Here is a 20,536-nt window from a genome sequence, read left to right on the forward strand (position 1 = left end):
TTGCGCTCTTAATTATTAAGCATATCAAACTTATCGGGAGCCACAGAGCTCTTTTGTACATCTTACCGAACTATTCTAAGAAAAATTTTTTTGGTCAAGTTGGAAATTTTTTTGGCTGCAGCTGTAAATAGAAAAGGGAAATAGTTGGATGCAATGATTTTTGACAAGAATGTAACTTCCTATTACTCTGGGCTTTGCAGCTGCTTTGGGTTTTCTGTCAATAACCTCCCCTATGTTCTCAGGCTAGAGCAAGATGTGCCACGCGGGATATGTGTTGCATTGCTCTCGCATGTGAAAGTGAAACGTTTGAAGTAGCGTTGCTGCTGAACTGACAGAAACTGGCCCGAACCTTGGGAGCTTTTTGAGTGAGATTGTGCTTGATGAAGTGATTTTTATTTAATTGAGTAAAAACAGAATGGCGATTGATGCATTGAAAGGCCAGTTTTATTTGAACTGGAATCTCTTCTCTACTGTTATTGGTCCCCCTTAATGTTCATTTTTGAGTTTCAACATCTTCTCTCCTGTTGTTCTCTGCAGAAACAGCAAGTGGGTTCATTGCTAATTTTAAATAAATTAATTTAATTGAGGCTGGTATGATAGAATCGGTACTTTATTTTCTTGGTTCTTTGTCATTGTTAGATTCCTGATTATATTAGTACAGGTTGATACCTAAAAGCAGTATATATCACTAAAACCTTCTGCCGCATTACTGTTTGAAGGGCATAATTGAATACTTTGCTATGGGGCCTACAAAAGTTTGCGAAAAGAAATTTACCTTCCTTGTCCTTAGGTACAATGTAGGTGAGTATATGGTCAACTTTTTGCCTTTCTTAAGTTTGTATTATTCTCCTCCTTCACAAGAGTGTGCTGTAGAATCTGATTACTTTCAGTGAGGTGCTTTGAAATCTGGGTAGAGAATGGTTATCTGAATGTCGTGATGCTCCAGTGCAAGACTTAGAGCTCGGGTCATGCTTGGCCTGAGAAGGCTCTGTGTTGTCACTGCAAAGGCCCATTCCCTTTCTCTAGGTACTGTTTTCAGGTTACAGGCTCTGGTTTGGAGCTTGGATGAACAATGATTATAAGAGGCCCATAGCTCCTTTTAGAACAGTTTTGAGTTGTGAGGGGTCAGCACTCTTCAAAAAGATGTCTGTTTTTACCTGTAGGCTAGACCAGGGTGCTTCCAGGTCAGTTTTTCTTAATACTCTTGTATATCTGACTTAATAAGTTAACATCTTAAAAATTATGTGATCTCAGTGTTAGGTTTTGAGGAACAAACCAGGGCTCTGCAAGCAGTTTTAGGTTTTTGAAGGCTTTGGCAACATTATTTGAGGAAGGGAGAAAAAAAACATGAAGTTGGCTAAAAGTCTCTGAGGTTTGAAAAACAATACCAACTGATTTGTGTGCCTTTGGGATTTGTGTTTTTATTTCACATAGTCACGGAGTAGAAGCATTCATTAAAAAGAGCTGAACAACAATATTTTCTCATAACTCCCAAGTTCCAGCACCTACTGATTCAGGATGAAACATTGAGAGTGCCATGGCTTTTGAGGGAGCCACTGATTCATTAGGTGAGTGACTCTAAATAAAAGTAAACATGATAGATTTGGTGATAATAAACTAGATTACAAAGAAAGAGGAAAAAAGGCAAATTACAGGCTTTATTTCATATTGTTGTCATCCTTGTAAGTACTTAGAGGTGGTTTTCTGTACTGTTGCAAAAGTGAAGAGGCAATTGTTTCACTGCAAGAAAGAAAAAGGAGAATGAAGGTAGTAGGTCTTTTGCCTGCCCAGATACTTCGGCTTTGCTGACAGCGATGGAGATGCTTCCATGGAAAATGTTTGATGTGCATTTGAACAAGTGGGCCCAGGCTGATCATCCAAAACAAATAACTAATGATGTATCTCTGCCTGAATGAAACAATACTTTGTGTGTGTGTGTGTGTGTGTGTGTGTGTGGCCATAAGTCACAGGTTTGATCTAGGCCAGTGGTGCCTGAGTACCTGATTTGCATAGCCCGTGTGCTCACTGCGTGCAAGAGTGACTGAACCATGCCCACAGCTGGAGGAGCCTCTGTGGTGCCCTTCCAGGCCTTTGCTTGGGGCTTTCAGGACTTTTTCTACCCTCTGGTTTTTAATAGTCACTTGGGAAGCCTGGCTTAATGAAGCAGCATGAAGGTGTTGCTAATGCTCTCTGTGTGGCACTACTCTTCCTTTTTTTCAGAATCCCTGTTCTTAGTTTGATGTTGTTGAAGCAGGCTGTCCAAGATGCCTAAAAAATACAGGCTACATCTGGAGCATCTCAAGAGATCTTTGGTTGTTGCTTGTAATCTGCGTGGCTGAGGGATTTTGAAAGAAGAGGTTTCAGAAAACAATTTCAAATAAACCGAAGTCATTGTGAACTCATTTCTTAATGTAGTACAGATTTCAATTGTTTCAGAAATTAAGGATTGATTTACGGGAGGGAATAATTTCATTCTGTTGTTAAACATGCTTCATTGTGCTGCAGCTGCTCAAATATAAACCATGCACGCATCTGGAGAAGAAAACAATTTCTTTTCATCAAGATATCTTTTACAGCATCCTGCATCTAACTGTTCTTTTCTAGAGTTCTTCATACCTATTATGGTAATTTTTATCACATTGCACTTATCTTCTTTGGGTGTTTTTCAAGGAGTCTGTTTAGGTGTGAGGAGGGAAAAAAAAGTAAATCTGTGTTCTTATATTTACATCCTGTTGTGAGCACTTTCCTGATGATTACAAATTTGATGCAGTTATAGTTTTGTAGAAAGTGAAAATAAAGCACTACTGGCTTAGATGGCTATTCTGCATAGTTCTTACATAAACCTTCTTGCAGAGTTATATAGGAGAGGACTAGGTGATGAGATGAGCAAAAGTTGCCTGGAAGAGCTATGAGTGGTTGTAGAAACCTGGAGGCAAGAAGGCTCGGCTCCACTCAGCTGGCTGGAAAAAAAAAAAAAAAGTTGCTTGAGCCAGCTGCCCCCTGAAGTCATGACTCCAGCTGTTTAGTTTTGGAGAGAAATTGTCTTGTCCAGTCCACTGATTCATCAGTGATGAACTCTCCTTGACTATTTTTAGACAAAAGATGCAAGATAGCCGGCATGCAGGCAGAGCAGTTTTATGGTGGTAATGCTGCATTGGCATCCCTGCTAGGATGTGCTCCCTGGTGTCTGTAAAGCAGCACTCTTCTCCCACAGGCAGTGTTGCACTCTCACAAAGCCTATGAAGGAATCCTGGTGACGAATTGCCTGTCCCCAAGTGAGTGGAGGCAGTGAGTCAGTCCTTCCCCTTTTCACTCAACAGTGCAGCACTAAGAATAGGAGAGGCTTTTTGCCTTCTAAGTTTTCAATGCTTGAAACCCTTATTTTTATTCTTCTATCTGCTGAACTTTTTTTTTTTTTTTTAATTTTTTAATAAATCATCCATGGCTTGTGGGGTGCTGGGTAACCTGAGTCTGTACAACTGAGGAGAAAACTGAAGGGGGATCTGATCAGTGTTCGTAAATGTCTAAGAGGAGGTGGGAGGCAAATGGGTGATGGGAGGCAAATGGGTGAAACCAGGCTCTTCTCGGTGGTGCACAGCAATAGAACAAGGAATAATGACCTAAAACTTGAACACAGGAAGTTCCATACTAACATGCAGAAGAACTTTTAATGGTATGGTTGGCAGAGCATTGGAACAGGTTGCCCAGAGATGTTGTGGAGTCTCCTTCTGTGGAGACCCATCTGGATGCCTACCTGTACAACTTGGTCTAGGGAGCCTGCTTTGGCAGGTGGGTTGGACTTGACGATCTCTTGAGGTCCCTTCCACTTCCTGCAATTCTGTCATTCTGTGACTAGGTGACCTGACAAACAGAGCTTTCCTCCTGCAGATCTCCTGGTCTGCAGAAGACTTTTGTTCAGCTGCTGCTGGGATCTGTTACCATATCTGCGTTAATTTCTCCTTAATTAACAAATTATTAATTCATCAGAATACTTTCTTTGTGCTAGCAGTAGTCAGCTCTGTTGAAAATACCTGGGTTCAATGTGTCCATTTCCTCTGTCTGCTTTTTGTTTATCAGGGGTAGTCTGGGGGATGAATCTAAAATCGATCCGTAATGTTTTTTCTTAAGTTTCGTTTCTCTGTTTCAGTTTACATATATGAATTGTTCTTTCCTCTACAGTACGTACATGCTTTTGTATCTCAGAGCCTCATCCCTGTGGGTTGTAGAATTCATACACTGAGCATATGAAGTGCCAAAATGCCAAATATAAAAAGTCAGATTATAATTCTTTGAATATACTGAAAACAAACAACAACAACAAAAAACCAACACCCATAATACTGTCTGATCAGCATCACTTGAAAAGGACCTCTTGCATGTTATGGAATCCTGACTCTTTTGTCTGCTGCTTCCCACAACCACATGGATAAAAAAGAACAACTAAATACCCCTTTTGTTTTTTCTCTTATCTGCGATCAACAAAGGGCATGAGAGGAAGGGTGGGAAGGGCCACTTTTCACAAGTGCTGTTTTTCCCAGCTACAGGTATTGCTGTATGAATTATCAGATAACAGGCATCCTAATTGTAGAATCTGAAGTTATCAGCTAAAGAAAGAAGGATAACAGGAAGGTTTGGAGGAGTTGATGGGAGAAAATGCAATAAAAATCCTTGCAGTGATCTCTGAACTTCAGCTCAGCTGCCATTTGTCCTGTAGGTTGCTGAAGGTTCATGTATGTCTATATATACTTGCGCGCGCGCGTGTGTGTGTATATATATATTGTCCAATGGATTGACTCTTCTGACATTTTCTAAAAGAAGATGATTTCTTCAGAGTAGACTTGGTCTTCTATTAACAGTTTTATGGGAACACTTGTCTTGTGTTCACTGTGGCCAGAGAAGTCTAAATAATACCTCTCTGGAACAAGATTTCCTTTTCTGTTCAATATGGGTGGAGGATGGATAGAAAACCTGTCTGCTTATTCGGAGGAACTGTTTGTGAGTAGTATGTATTACATATAAATACTCATTTTGGGGACTGCAAGTATTTAATAAGTAAGTTGTGCTGACCTGGTTGTCTACTGATCTTCTCTAATTGTAGCAAAGAATAACAAAACTTAAGGAAGGTCAAAACAGTTTCAGCTACTATCTAGCAGCACTTCATGCACATAAGTGATTAGCATCGCTGTGTTGGAAGCCCTTGGCTAGTCCCACATCAACAGAACACCAACATGTTCCCCAAACCTTATGAAACACTGTCAGTTCTGTGTCCCTCTGATGTCCTGTTCCATACATGTGAACACCTGCAGGAATTCTTAGCAGAGGGAATGGGATGCCCTAACATCTTACAGCTTGTTAAACAGTGTGCAGGTAGCTGTCAGGAGTTCCTTTCCCCTCTTCCATTTTTCTCCTGTTTCCCTCCAGTTTGGACTGTTTGTCCCCTGAGATTTCAGAATTTGAAAGATGGTGCTCTGTCGGTCAGCCTGAGAAATGGGAGAGGAGTGGAGCCTGGCTTTGCTGGACAGGATGATGATGGAAAGGCAAAGAGGTACAAACCCAGTATATCCACATTTTGTTGTTTCAAGACCTCCATTCTTAGGCTGATATTTGTGGGTTGTTCCCAGGCCTGTTTCTTTCTTGTGAAAGTATGTAGTTTTTGGGCATACAGTCTGCAGCCAACAGACGTTTTTTGGCATAATTTGAAGTGAATCTATTTGTGAGATTATTTTTTGTTTCTTTGTTTATTTTAAAGTAAGCGTTCTATCTTAAAAGTGACTTCAGTTTTTAAGCATTTTAATAGATTTGTCTTTGAAATGTTCTTCTGTGTCAGATGCACTGCTGAGATGTGGTTAGGGGCCTCGGTTGGTTGGGGTTGGTGCACGAGTGTCCTGCCAGTCTCCAGCTCATTTGGAGAGATGCGCTAACACAGAGTTATGCTTCTGGTGTTGATGGACCAGTCCCTTTCTCTTTATAGCAGAGGATTTGGGTGTGAAAGGCAGAATGGCCCCCTGCCTTTTTCCCCTATTCCATCCCAATGTCTTGTCAAAAGAAAATCAAACCTGCAAAAGCAGTAGGTTTTTCCTTGTGTAGGTTGTGCCATTTAGTACACACAGCTCTCCAGTTATTTTCTGGCACTGCAGGTGTTGGGAGCCGGCTGCCCGGCAGGATTGTGAGCAGCTGAAAGAATGTAGCAGCTCTGCTTTTGAGGCCAGTTGGGGGCTCACAGCAGCCTTCTCAGGGTGCAGGGCAGAAGCAGCTGCCATCAGGTCCCCAGGGCTGTGGGGTGGCCATGGGCAGAGGTGCTCAGCAGCTCTGTATCACCAATGTGTGCTGTAGTAAGACTGGGCCCAGAGTGCTCCCAGCTTCCACTGAGGCTTAGGCTCAGCCCTCCTAGGTCCAGGCTGCCTTCTCCAGAACAAATGGGATGTCAGTCCCGAGGTGCTGTTGTGGCTGCTGTCACAGGGCTTCTCTTTTTCTCTGATCAGGGAAGGGGTGGCTGTTACAGCTGTCCGAAGTGCAATTCAGTGCTTTTTACAAACTAGGATATCCCTAGTTCAGTGACGCAGCTTTCTGTGTCCCCACTGCACTGGGTACCTATTACAGAGTTAGGAATTAAGGAGGAGAGCTGGTGCCAAGGAAGCAGATTAGTAAGTCAGAGAGCACTTGGCTTCTTGACTTACTTCTTGGCAGGATTCTAAGTGGGAAGAGATACTACAGCAATACCCGTGGGATGCAAGAAACATGAGACGTGATGATGGGGTTCAAGATGGTAGTATAGTACATAAACCACGTAGCTTAACTTTTATTTTTGTTACGTTTGTACATATTAAGAGTCCTTCATTTTCATTTTTAAGAAATATGTTTATCTCTGACGTTTTGGGCTTTTGCTGTAGAAGTGATTTTATCTGCTTGCAACAAAAGACTTTTGACTTTTGTACTAGGCATGTTCCTGAAGCTGATTTCTGGGGGAGAGTGGAAAGCACTGGGGTGCTATGGTATCTCTGGACATGGTGCAGGCCCCGGCTGGGACTCAAACAGGCTGTCTGGGAAGAGACTTGACCTTTCACCTAGGTTTTGGGTCATCAGATCCTTTGTTATTTTCCAGCAACACTCCAGAAATATCACCTGGATATATCACGTTCCTACTGCTACGACAGCAAGGGAGTTTGCTCCCTCTTGGGAGAAACATTATTAGGTGAATGATGATCTTAGGAGAAGCATCAAGTTGTGGGTTTTCATAGTAATAAACCAGATTTATTTCTGATGGATAGTAAATTATGATGGCTCTCTTGGTTTGGAATACAACAATAGAATTATGTGGGTACTTTAATAAATAAAAGGTGCAATGTTACAGAAACATTTTTAAACTGGGGACCAATTAACTGTACACTTGCTTGTTATGCAGAGCGCCTGGATGACTAATGGTATCACAGCCCTTCTCTCCCACCTCACGCTTATCCTTGCTGGGTTTCTGATTAGCATCATTCAGTAATGATAAAGCTGGCTCTGGCTATGGATCTTGTGGATCTTACGGATCTTCTAGGGAAGTTTTTAACAGGATAAAACTGGGTACATAGCTGTAATGAGCAGGGCTGGGCTTGTTGTTCACCGCTTGGTGAGAAAGTGGTGAAGATATGCTAGGATTTCTGTCTGCATTTCAGAGCATCAGCTCGTATTGAAATAAGGTGAAAAGGTGCTAGAACTGACAAACTTCACTGTACATTTTCCAAGGGAAAAGGAAAGATGATGATGATGACATGCATATTTCCACATATTTCTTACTCTCTTCTGCATATAGGAAATGAGTTGGATTTTGTATAAAAGCCAGTTAGGAAAGGTCTTCTTTTGGTATCAGATTTTCACAAGCTGCTCTTTGCTTTTCTACACGCACGTCTCTGCTCTACTGGTATAAGTACTTCTCTGATTAAACCATGGGTCTGTTCCATGCTGACACAATTTTCATTCCTCAGCACTCTTTTAAATGGATTCTTCTCTGTAGTTCCCTGCCCAGGCTCAAATACAGGTGCCTCAGCGTGACCGAAGGAATACGTGCAAGAAAGGGAGGCTGTTTGAGCCAGCAGTGCCTCTGGAGTGAAATGTGTATCATGCTCATTTTTTATTATTATGGGCTTTCCAGTATGTGCTGTTTTACCTTTTTAAAAGGTTGCTCTCAGGGAGCGGAATGTATGAAAATGTTTGAAAATAGTGTTTAGCATAGCCTGTAACATATTTTCTTTCTCTGCTATGAGTAGTGTTGTGACCTCTAAATACTAATTGTAGCTTCTTGTCTCCTTTTTTCAGTTTCTCAGCAAAAATGCCTCCAAATAGGAAGGCCTTACATTTTCACCCTTCAGTTCTGCATTTTGGAATGCAGTGAGTATCTTCCATTATTGTTATTTCAATTAAGTGGGGAGGAACAGCTTTGCTGGGCTACATTTAGGTTGAGGCCATCAGCGAAGATCATTCCATTCTCTGGAGGAAAAAAAAAAAAAAAGAAAAGAGGAATAGTAAGCAATTGCCATGTGTCACGGAGTTAACGAGATCAATCTACACCTGTGACAGGGGGGCGGTAGGCCCCTGCCCTCCCCTCCCAACCCACAAAATGCGAAGGAAGGGAGGAAAACAAAAAAAACAGCGGCAACAATCTATGGAGGAAAACTTATTTTACTAATTATGATATCGGAATGCAAGATAACACAATATAATACAATCTGATTGAAATTGAGACTAATAAATCAAATAAAATAGGAGAGAGAGAGTTCCCGATACCGATTCAAACCTGAAAAGCTTGGAACGGCCAGGAAAGCACCTCCAGCACCCACTGCCAGGCAGTAAGAGACCGCCCCACCTGGAAGGGCCAGATCCCATGACTTCTGTAATGTATAGGGATAGGTGCCTGGAATTGGAGCATTAACACTTTAACTCCCAGTACACTACATGATGTTTTGATGCGGAATACTGAGAACCAAAACAAAACAAAAACATAAAACATAATCATATGACACCATGGAGTTGGAATTATTGCATTGTATGGCATCTTGCCATACTTTTAAAATGAAAATCTATGTGGTTATAGAAAGGAGGGAAAGGGAACAGGGAGCTGTAACACATGCTGGGTAGATACAGAACAGCCTTTTCAGGTGATTCTGCAAGATGTTTCCAATTGCTTCCCCATTCCATTGTTCATTTCTTGATAAGTTCTCATTCTAAAGGTGGGAGAGTTTGTTGCTTCCTTTGACTTTCAAAAATAAAATCAGAAAACCTTAGGCAAAACATTCTGGTGAAAAATATGATGGTTTCTTAGCTCTCGTTTAAAAGAAAGTTTTAAGAATTTCTTAAACGGCAGTTGGTATTCCATTAATAAACAAAAAAAAAAAAGCAGGGTCCCCTTGTGAGTTAAAGGAATTTTCCAGAGAATGTACAGTGTGTGTATGTAAGCTGTTTTTAGGATATATTAATTCACACACTAGCCTTAAGATATTTTTGCTTTAGCTGACAGAAGATGACTTTGGTTGATTTGTACTTTTTTTTTTTTTTTAAATAAAAGATTTTTTGTCTATTACCTGTTGGGTTGGATTTTTTCTTTTCCCCTCAAAAAAAACCTCTGTATTTTGAGTTGATGATGAGCTTTGGCTGGGTGCACCTATTGCATCCTAGTGTTAGCTACTGGTCTTTGTATGTTAGAGGATGGAATTTGCTTGTTTTCCAAGAGTAGTTGCAACTAGGAAATTGTTTCGTATCAACGTGTTTCAGTGTGATTTGTTTGGATGCCTTTTGTGCATTGACTAAACTTAAAAATGTGAATAACTTCCTTCTCTTTTTTCCCCTTTTAGATTACTGGGATTGCCAAGAGCTAAAACGCTGCATGCCTACAATCCTAGTAGAGATAGGGAAGTTGTAGTGAATTCAGTGTTTACAGCTTCTAGGCAGTTTCATGTGTCTCCTGTACATAGCCAGGTGAGTGTTGATGTACTTTTGGAAAATACGTAATGGCCAAGTGTAAAGCCTTCATGCTTCCTTTGGCCTGAACATTTAATTCCGTGTTTTCTTTCTGTGCCTTTTTTTTTTTTTTTTTTTTTTTTTTTTTTTTTTTTTTAGGACCTCCAATTTTTTCTGGCTTTGCTAGCACTTTTGTGCTCATTTTTACTGAGACTGGTGAGGGAGAAGACATTCAAAACTTACAGTAGAAAATGTGTTTTACAGTAATTTAGAAAGAAAATAACTGTTCAGTGTTAAATTGACTTCAAGTCTCATTCTGTTATGTGCACCATTATACAGTCATCCACAAGTATGTGGGTGTTTACTGGTGTTTATTGTACTGATAGAGTTGAGAGATATGGGCAGGTGAAACTTTAGTGCTGAGGTTCCGTGAGTGGGACCTACAGATACAGCTGTGTGTGTGGAAATGTCTGTGGGTGAGTAATGGGTGTTCTCACTAACTGCGCTGAGTGAGCAGCCTTCTTTGTGGTCTCTGTAGGTCATTCCAGCTATGGGAAAAACTTCATTCAGAGTGCTTTTTCTGCCAACAGAAGAAGGCAATATTGAAAGTTCATTATTTATAAATACTTCATCTCATGGAGTACTTTCATATCAGGTAACTTCACTTATTTTTCATTTGAGTTTTGAATTTGTGTTTTTGACAGTTGTGTTCATACATTTAGACTTAAAAACAAAAAATAAAAAATCAACTTCAAATGTTTGTTGAATTCCTGATACAAGTCAAGTGAAGTACTGTTTACAGTTCATCCCTTTTATCAGATCTTGCTGATCTCATGATTCCTTGTACAAGTATGCGTTTCAAATCACTACTGCTAGTGGGGCTGTCTGTGGTAGTAGGTATATTTGTATTTGTTTGTGTGTACTTTGAGCATTAGGGTTCTGTCACTGCTGCTTGGCTGGAGCCAATAATATATAATATATAATATTATAATATATAACATATAATAGTGCAGTCCTGAATGAACTGTTCTGGAATTTGTATTTGTCATGGGGGAAAAAAAACTCACCAGGGCATTTAAGAAGTGTTTTACGTGATCTTCAGCTACTTTGTAGGTCTTTATGTAAATACACTGGGGATGCAATGCAAGGTGAAAGCTCAAGGCCATTATAATGTAAAAATGGAAGTAGTGAGTTTTGAATGGAGGCTGTCTACTACCTGATTAATCAGAGAAGAGAGCAAGTATAAAAATCTTAACACCTAGCAACTTTATAAGGGACATTATACGTTCCAAATTTTTTTACTTTCATTTATTTGTAAAATAAAAAGTCTGAATTTGAGTCCAATAACTTAAAAACAATGCCAACTTTAATCAACCATTCGGTTATTCCATTCTCATAGTGAATTAGAAAACAAAGCTCCTTATAAGGAAGAAGAGAGAAGTTCACTGAAATACGGAATTTGGAATATGGATATTGCCATTGGCTAGCACATACTAGGGGTGATGCCAGATGTTGAAGGAACGTTGTGTTATGGCCCTTTTCTTTTTTGCATCTATCTTCTCTTTGCATTCACTCCTGACCCCTTGTTTTTGTTACCTAGCCAGCTCAGTCACAGCCTTTTGTGAACAAATTGTAGGGAAGCAGTTGTCAGTGTCAGAAGAAACTGATTTTCTGATGTTGGACTGCTGCTAAAATCAATAGCATGCTGTTATTCATAGACCATATCACTGGCCATCTGTAAGGAATGTAACAAGTGGAAGTGTCTATGTTTTCAGCTTGTGTTAGGTTTAAGAGTCTCAAAATTGGATCTAACTGTAATGGTTATACAAGCTATGGCACTCTTGAGAGCTCAAAAGCCTTGAAATACGTTTGATATTGCTAACGCACTTGTGCGTGAAGTGTGTATGAGAAAATTGCCCAAATGGAGAAAAAGTAGCATTATAGTGAAATGTACTTTGTCAGTGCCTCCATCAAAAAAGGAAACACCCCAAATATGTTTCCTTTGATGTGTTGTTTTCTATCCATAGCTGTCATAGGTCTTCAGTAAACACTGTATTGTCTTTTTGATTAAAAACATTGGTGTTTGGTTTTTTTTTCAATTGAAAAAAGATTTGTTTTCATAAAGGTAAGTGAAAAACCTTAATGGTTTTTTCATAGGAGGGAAAAACAACGCAACCTGAGGTAATCTTGCATCTCATTTTTGTAAACTAATCTTGACAGAGTAGAATATGAATGCAGTAAAGAAAAGTAATAAAAAGTACCAACTTGCAAATCTTGTGCTTCTCTGAATATTGCAGACTTTTAAAACCAAAATGATCAATCAGTATTTTACTTAGTTTTGAAGATGAAGCCATTGAATTCAGAATGCCCTTGGGCTTGGAACAGAGTTTTTCAGAAATTCCTGCATGGTGCAGTGATGACCATAAAACTGTGAATGCTCATTTGCCCTCTCTCCATTTTAGACAAAGACTCCCATGATGTGTAAATATTGTATGCAGTTTTGAAAAGCAGTTCTGTTCTACGTCATCATTTGTGAAGAAAATTTGGAACGTGATGCCTCCACTCACTCATGGCTAAAAAAAAAAAAAAATGTAAAAACGATAGAAATGTCTGGTAGTAGCTTAGCCAACTTGGATACAATATAGAATTGCCATATTTTGGGTGTTCGTATTGTAATTGCCTGAAGAGCAGGAAGTGTTTAACTGCTTTCTTTCTGAGATAACCTGATGCTGTGCAGGTGAGCATTTTTCTTTTGGATGCAAGTGAGTGAAGATGCTACTGTGCTTTTTGTGCGTATAATTACTTTACACAATGGAACTTTTGAAATTACAGAATCACAGAATCACAGAATTGTAGGGGTTGGAAGGGACCTCTAGAGATCATCGAGACCAACCCCCCCTGCCAAAGCAGGTTCCCTACACCAGGTCGCACAGGTAGGCGTCCAGGCGAGACTTGAATATCTCCAGAGAAGGAGACTCCACAACCTCCCTGGGCAGCCTGTTCCAGTGCTCCGTCACCCTCACCGTCAAGAAGTTCTTACGCACATTTGTGCGAAACTTCCTATGCTGCAGCTGATGTCCGTTTCCCCTCGTCCTGTCTCCACGTACCACTGAAAAGAGACTGGCCTCACCGCTATGTCTGCCACACCTCAGATATTTATAAACCCGGATCAGGTCCCCTCTCAGTCGTCTTTTCTCAAGGCTAAACAGACCCAGTTCACTCAGCCTTTTCTTCATAGTGGAGATGCTCCAGGCCCTTCACCATCTTTGTGGCCCTCCGCTGGACTCTTTCCAAGAGATCCCTGTCTTTTTTGTACTGGGCAAAGTACTCCAGATGAGGCCTTACCAGGGCAGAGTAGAGGGGGAGGATCACCTCCCTTGACCTGCTGGACACGCTCTTCTTAATGCACCCCTGAATGCCATTGGCCTTTTTGGCCACGAGGGTACACTGCTGGCTCATGGCCAACCTGTCGTCCACCAGGACGCCCAGGTCCCTCTCTGCAGAGCTCCTCTCCAGCAGCTCATCCCCCAGCCTGTATTGGTGCATGCAATTATTCCTCCCTAGGTGTAAGACCCTACACTTGCTTTTGTTGAACCTCATCCGGTTTCTTACTGCCCAGCTCTCCAGCCTGTCCAGGTCTCGCTGAATGGCAGCACAGCCTTCAGGCGTGTCAGCCAATCCTCCCAACTTCGTATCATCAGCAAACTTGCTGAGGGTGGCCACTATCCCCTCATCAAGGTCATTGATGAAGATGTTGAACAAGTCCGGACCCGGCACAGACCCCTGGGGGACATCACTGGTTACAGGTCTCCAGCCAGACTCTGCACTACCAACGACGACCCTCTGCGCTCTGCCAGTCAGCCAGTTCTCAACCCACCTCACTGTCCACTCATCTATCCCACACTTCCTCAGCTTTGTTATAAGGATGTCGTGGGAGACAGTATCAAATGCCTTTCTAAAATCAAGGTAGATTACATCTACTGCTCTTCCCCCATCCACCCAGCATGTGACAACATCATAGAAGGCCACCAAGTTGGTCGAGCATGACCTCCCCTTGGTGAACCCATGCTGACTACTCCTGATAACCTCCTTTTCTCCCAGTTGTCTGGAGATGGTATCCAGCACAAGCTGTTCCATCACCTTTGCAGGGACAGAGGTGAGGCTGACAGGCCTATAATTACCCCGATCTTCCTTCTTGCCCTTTTTGAAGACCAGAGTGACGTTGGCTATCCTCCAGTCTTCAGGGACCTCCCCTGTTGTCCAAGACCTCTCAAAAATGATGGAGAGCGGTTTGGCAGTGACCTCCGCCAGCTCCCTCAGCACACGTGGATGCACCTCATCAGGTCCCATGGACTTGTGGACCTTAGTATTTAGTAATTATATATGTTGTCTTTTAAAATAATGTACTATTTCCTGAGGTCCTTAGTAGCAAAATAGTACTGTGTGTTACTGTGATAATTGAAATAGTTAATGTTGACATAATGACTCATTTCTATTTTAACAACAGGTTTTTGGAGTGGGAACTCTGACATCTTCTTTGGAAGAGCCTAGAATACAGCTAGCAAATGCCTACTTACTGCTTCCACACATTCAGAGCATCCAGATGTCACGAACACTGGTACAGTAATACATTTCAAGCAGAAGTGAAACCTACTCAGACATGAAAGAATTTTGTTTTCAGGTTGTTGTTGGGGTACAAGGAATTTTAACAGAAAGTCTAAGTGACTGTGGGAGAGAGGTAATGAGATAGATAAGTAGTTTTATGATGAGTTGGTGTCTCTGGTTTTATTGGGAGAAACTTATTTTGGCCCTTTGACTTCCACTTCTGTGTGTTTCTGTAGTGTGTTGTCCTCTCAGGTGTACTGATAAAACTACTTTAGTTGCCCTCCTCTAATTCAAAGAGGAGAATCGATCTGTTTTAAAAGAAAACAAAATTCATTGTGTTATTAGAGGACTGGGGAGAGAGAAGCTGAGCAATTTTTTTTTACTTTTCAGTTTTACTTCAGACCCATTTCCCAGGCTGGTTCACAGCTGTGATATGCATGATTTATCACTTAATTAGAAATCATAGCATACTGCATTCTGATGAGAACAAAATTCCTGCTGGAGTATCCCCTCCTACTCCTGTTACTGCTGAAGACATCAGTGCTTGGCTTGGCTGGAACATGAAACCGTGAGGAATAAAACAAGATGGATTTAGGAGGCATAACTACTTAAATTGGAAGAGAAGCTTTAACAGTTCTTGAGATTTAGGTACAGTTCTTGAGATTTAGGTGCAGTTCCAGGCTGGACAGTTTGATTAGATGATCTTAGAGGTCTTTTCCAACTATAATGATTCTTTGGTTCCATTTTTGTAGTCCTCTAGGCTATTTATTCAAGTGAGTAACGAACAGGAAAAATTGATGATTCTGATTTCCTTCAAGTTTTTTCATGGATAAAAGTTTTTGTATTACATATGGATTTAATTTTGTTTAAAAAAAGAAAAAAAAAGAGTATTTTGAATATTTTATCACATAACAGAATATAATCTTGTATCTAAATATAATCTATGTTGATTGCCTTCACGGTACTTTCTGTTTGTTTTTCCTTAGAAAAATTCTCACCTCAGAGCTTTTTTTTTTTTTTTTTTCTTTTTTTCCTGTTAAATGACTGAGTAGAAAAGTTTTGGGGAGCATTTGACATTTGCATTACTGTGAGGAGCATTTTCCTCTGCTTTATTTCTCTAGAGTACAAGCTTGAGATCATGCTTGGCAGCACCACCTGGCACCAATCTTGTCCTAGTACACAAGATGCGAGAGAGCATTGACTTGGTTCTCCTAGCTCTGGGTATAATTTTCCTGCCTGGCTATAATTGGAGAATTATTCTTCAGTTCAGTGAATGCTGCCAGTCTGGAGAGAAATGCTGCAGCAGTGCTGCAGGCACATCTGTTGAAGGTGGTAGGCGAGATCTAAGTACTGAAAACAAACTTGTGGCTTGAGTTTGAGTCCCATTTGTGGAAAAGATTTCTCTACAGATAGCTGTCTGCTCTAGAAGTGCCCTTTTTAGTTTGCCTTACTGATCTGGATCCCATAAAAGCTGGTATGATTCCTTCTTGTCCAGCTCTTTTAGGCTTACAGGTTGTGCAGGGAAGAGGTCTGTGAGATTTGTGTGAATATGGACATGCAAACTTAAGGATACATGAACATGGAGAGCTGAGTGAAAAAAAACATTTAAGGCAAATCAGTCATATCTACAGGACTGCATGCTTGCTTACCTCTGTTTTCTTTTATCTGAGTAAAACGCACTGCTAATGTTACTTACACTTACGTGTTCAGGATAGCGTAAGCTTCGTTTGGATATGCTAAAGATACCCTTGCTTCTTAAGTCGAATGATGCTGCTTGGAAACCTGTGAAGAAGGCTCAGTGAGGACTTTATTGGTGCATCTCTTTTCCTGTCTGCACCTTTTCTCACTCCCCTAAAGACTGGTCCTGCTTCTGGCACTTAAACCCAGAAGTTTTTTTTTTTTAGGCAGAATCACATCTTTCAGCTTTCCCTTTGCCATGCTGAGCAATCCATGCTCTGGCATCCTTCCCTGTGATGTGCTGGTCATTTCTTAGCCAAGCTGGCCACCCTTTTCTGCAGCTTTTCCAGTTTGCAACAACTCCTTTTGAAGGTGAGTGGCCAGAATTGTGCATAAGGATATGGGTGAAGCTTTTCTTTTTTTGATTCTTCAGAGCCTATCTGTTGGAAGTATGATGTGTCCCTGCAGACTGTAGGTGAAATTGTAACCTCTGCAGTGGCGCGTGACAGGCATCTGCTTTTTGGGGGCAATGAGCTTCCATGGTGCATTGAGTTTGTACTGATTAATTGTCCTCAAATCTGAAAGGGTACTTCTGTCATTTTCCCACATTCTTACCCAGGTCTAAAATGGAAAAGAATGACAAAGTGGCCTTTTCTGCTGTCGAATTTCACCCTCTTTCTCTTACTGTTATCAAAGTTTCATCTTGGAAAGGGTTTCATAATGTGTGCTCTGGTTGAGTTGAAAGAAGAGCTGTATCCAACACTGAATTCATAGTGTGCCCACGTGGCCCTTCAGCAGCAAGTGGTTACTGCTAAGACTTGACAGATGGTGGTGCACATATAGGTCATCTTCGTTTACCCAGCTTCTGGATAGTCGCTATTCTGGTTGACTGTTGTGGGGCACTGTTTAATATTTGCATGGCTCTTAGCAGGCAGCCACACCAGTGCTTCAGTGTGTTCAAAATGCTGTACAAATGTCAACAGGGGAGTGAAATGCAGGGATGGATGTGTTATCACAGGAGACTCAAGTATTGGTTTCCTGACTTTCCCAGAGGAGCTCAAAGCATGTGAACCAGTGACAAGGGAAGTATTGCGAGCACCAACAGCGAACAAAAATTTCTATTTTGAGCTGGTGAAAAGGAGGTGAAAAGCAAATGTGATCAGTGTGACGTTTGGGTGTGGAGAGGGATTGAAAGTAGGATAGCAGAGTTCTCTTGGTGTGGCATCCTGATAACTGCCTGCAGAAAACCAATGAAACTGCTGAATCATTGCTACAAGAACAGTTCATTAACACCACTTTGGTTATAAGTGTGGAAATGGCAGAATAAGGAATGCAAGTGTCTGCAGTTCAGCAATTACATTAAGCAAGTGCTAATGCCTCATTATTTAGGGCCTTGGAGATGATGGAATTCTCTCAAAGACCACTGAGAAGAGAAATTCAAGTAACAAGGTTTATTCAACCAGAAAACTCACCCCAAAAGTTGCTGTTGGTATAGTTGGACTGCCTCATTAGAACTCCAGTTAGTAGGTTTGGCTGTGAGAGGTTACTAAGTGGTACGTGCTTTAGAGTCAATTTCTTTTCTTGCTTTCAAAACTGATTAGGACAAGAAAGCTCTCAAAAAGAAACAGCTACGTGGGGTTGATGCAGCCTGACAGGAGCCTGTGTTTTGGTGCTGCTGACAATCTTTACAGGGGTTGGATCGCCCTCTTGTGTGAAGCTTGGGTCATTGTGGTATGAAATCCACTTAAATTAGGGCTGCTCAATATGTGCTGTCCTTTTAGCTGTGCTTCTCTGAAACTGTTCCCTGTGGTATTCCCAGGTGCAACCCTGCTCCCTTTGCTCTGTCCCATGGAGATACGAAGTAGGTCTTTGGATACTTTAAAACTGGTTATTCACAGTCCTGCTCCTTAGCATCAAGTGATTTAAATTCTTCAAAAAAGTGGTATTGACACCTTCAGAAACTTGAATCTCCATATACTGCATTCAGATGTTGTTATGTATGAAAAGAGACTGAGTGGGGTTCTACGTCATCTCAAAGTCATCAAATGATGTTGCTGTGATTGTTACTCATACTGACAGAACTCTCATTTTTTTAGATTATATTTTAAAATTGACATCAGCGTACTGGCTGAGCAGTATGTGCAATTAAGTTGACAATCGAGATTTCTGAATAGTTTCCATGAACTGTGCTTGGCTTTGTCGCTGCTTAAGTGTGTTCTACAGGCTGGCACACTCAGTACCCTTTTTTTTCCTTTATCTTTCCCATTCAGTAAAAAGGTAAAGCATGTACTTTCTGTCTGTCCATTTGTTTCAAAGCCTACGTATCAGACTGTGGCAGTGCGGCATTCCATTCTTGGCTTAGCAACTGCATTTCACTGTACAATCAGCAAAGCAAATAAACAGAAAATAAGAAAATAAGCATCTGTATTATGCCAAAAAGGCTCTGATGAGCGTATCTTGTTGTCTTATCGAAGTCTGTATGGATTGCTCGTATTGATGCTATACAGATATTTTAAGAATCACATATAAAAATAGCTTGATAATTGCAATCTTTCTAATTCCTTTCTAGTGTATTGGAGTTGGATCACAGACCTACCATACAGAATATTCATTTTTAAAAACATCCTTTCATTGCTGTGTCATGTATATGTGGAAGAAGTCTTGTTATCTTTATAAATTGTGCTATATGAGCCAGATTCATGTAACATCTTTCAAAACAGTCTGCTTGAGGTGTTTTTCACTTTCTTTTTTTACAGGCAGAAACAATGAATACCAGCCTCTTGCATGTTCACCTTGAATGCAGTTTACCTAGTGATGCGTATCAACAAGTTAAGGTATGTTTTATTATCGTGTTCTACCTATTTAAGCTTTCTTATTTTAAGCCAAGTTTAGAAGGACAGTTTCCAGAGTTTTAGAAGTTGTAGCAACAATGCAGTTTCAGATGATTCAGTTTAAAGAGACTTGTTATTTTAGGCTTTTGTAAAACTGTACCCCATGTTATAAATGAAGCGTTACACCCATCATGCTGTCACCTTAGAAGGGGAGATAGTGAAAGAAAACCTCTTCTTCTCTCCAAAACCCCCAACTGCCTAGGTGTTTTAGTGCATGTCATGTTACTTAAATAGAGTACAAAAGTGGAGTTTCCTTTCTCAATAAACAATTGCACAGATTTCACATTCATGCTGACATAAGAGCAATGAAATGAGTGTCCAAAATATGGACTGCCTGAGTTGTGTTCTCAAAGTACTTGAAATGGGGCTTTGATGTGTGACAGAGCTGAGGAGAGGTCAGGCTCTTCACAGGAAAGCCCCCTCCCAATCTCTGATTACTAAGGGCACTGGACTTCCTATTCACAGGCAGTGCCAGCAGAATCTCACCTTCGTCTTCGTCTTCAAAGGTTGACATTTGACATTGTAAATAAGTGACGGTTCTCAATGATGCTGGTGCTTGACTAGATATTTTGTTCAAATATATAGGCTGGAGCTGTGGTCTGCAGCACCTTTCCTTCATCGGGTGTGACTAGGTCAAGACTCCATAGCCATTTTTTCTGCACAGTATGTGTCACAGTGATTCTGTACTATTCTGTACTGTTTTATTCCTGTGTTTCACCTGTGCATTGTGTGGTAAATGAGGCTAAGTTTGGGATGCATCTGGAAATTTAAAATTTCACACAGCACAGCTGCCCACTCTGATAGCAGCTATTCAAGGACACATCACCTGTGGCTTCCTCTGCGCATCTGGCAGCTATTGCAAGCACTGGGTATTTCTGTGATGCTATGGCAGGGACCTCACATCTGGAGAGGCTTCTCCTCTCATGTTATACCTCAGAGTGACATTTCAGGTTAATTAAGGATATTTTGCTGTCTTTCACTAGATCACATGCCTCATGTGGAGGTCTTCTCTTACACCTCCTCCTTGCAGTACAGCAGCAGAACCCGAGCATAGTGAGCTCCGTGGTGCGATGCTGGACAGATTTATGTTACTCTCTTTCATTGTCTGGTTTTGTTTTGCTTGTTGCCTTTAGTATTTGCAAAATGATGTCTGTGTCTTTGTAGTTGCTGATACTCAGCTGTCTTAACGGCAGCCACTGCTTAGAAAAGGGGATAAGATCCAGTTTGTATTTATCTGAAATATTCTAGCCAGATGGGAGTTTGCTATTAAGAATTGTACATGTGTTTGTTTTTCTAAAATTACTTCAGTGAGAAATGGAGACAAAAAACACAGGATTTGAAAAAATTAACTACAAACAGACCAGTGAACATGAGCTGTCTTCCTACCATTAAGACACATGCATCAGTCTGTTTATGGCACATTTTAT

At 40.9% G+C, this 20,536-nt stretch overlaps 1 protein-coding gene across 5 annotated transcripts in view; it reads left to right on the top strand.

Moving 5' to 3' along the window:
* Nucleotides 1–20,536, top strand: part of TMEM131L (transmembrane 131 like) — a 69,785-nt gene that overhangs the window by 19,678 nt on the left and 29,571 nt on the right. For all 5 annotated transcript variants that reach the window (XR_014882799.1, XM_085221959.1, XM_085221960.1 and 2 more), the window contains 5 exons: nucleotides 8,299–8,370; nucleotides 9,831–9,954; nucleotides 10,475–10,591; nucleotides 14,444–14,554; nucleotides 18,975–19,052. Coding sequence is in view for 4 of the 5 variants with exons in the window: in XM_085221959.1 (XP_085078085.1) it covers nucleotides 8,299–8,370; nucleotides 9,831–9,954; nucleotides 10,475–10,591; nucleotides 14,444–14,554; nucleotides 18,975–19,052 (502 nt within the window). In the remaining variant the exon portion in view is untranslated. The remainder of the gene's footprint in view (nucleotides 1–8,298; nucleotides 8,371–9,830; nucleotides 9,955–10,474; nucleotides 10,592–14,443; nucleotides 14,555–18,974; nucleotides 19,053–20,536) is intronic.

This window comes from Meleagris gallopavo, chromosome 4, assembly GCF_905368555.1.
Source record: "Meleagris gallopavo chromosome 4, MGAL_WU_HG_1.1, whole genome shotgun sequence".
NCBI classification, from domain to species: domain Eukaryota; kingdom Metazoa; phylum Chordata; class Aves; order Galliformes; family Phasianidae; genus Meleagris; species Meleagris gallopavo.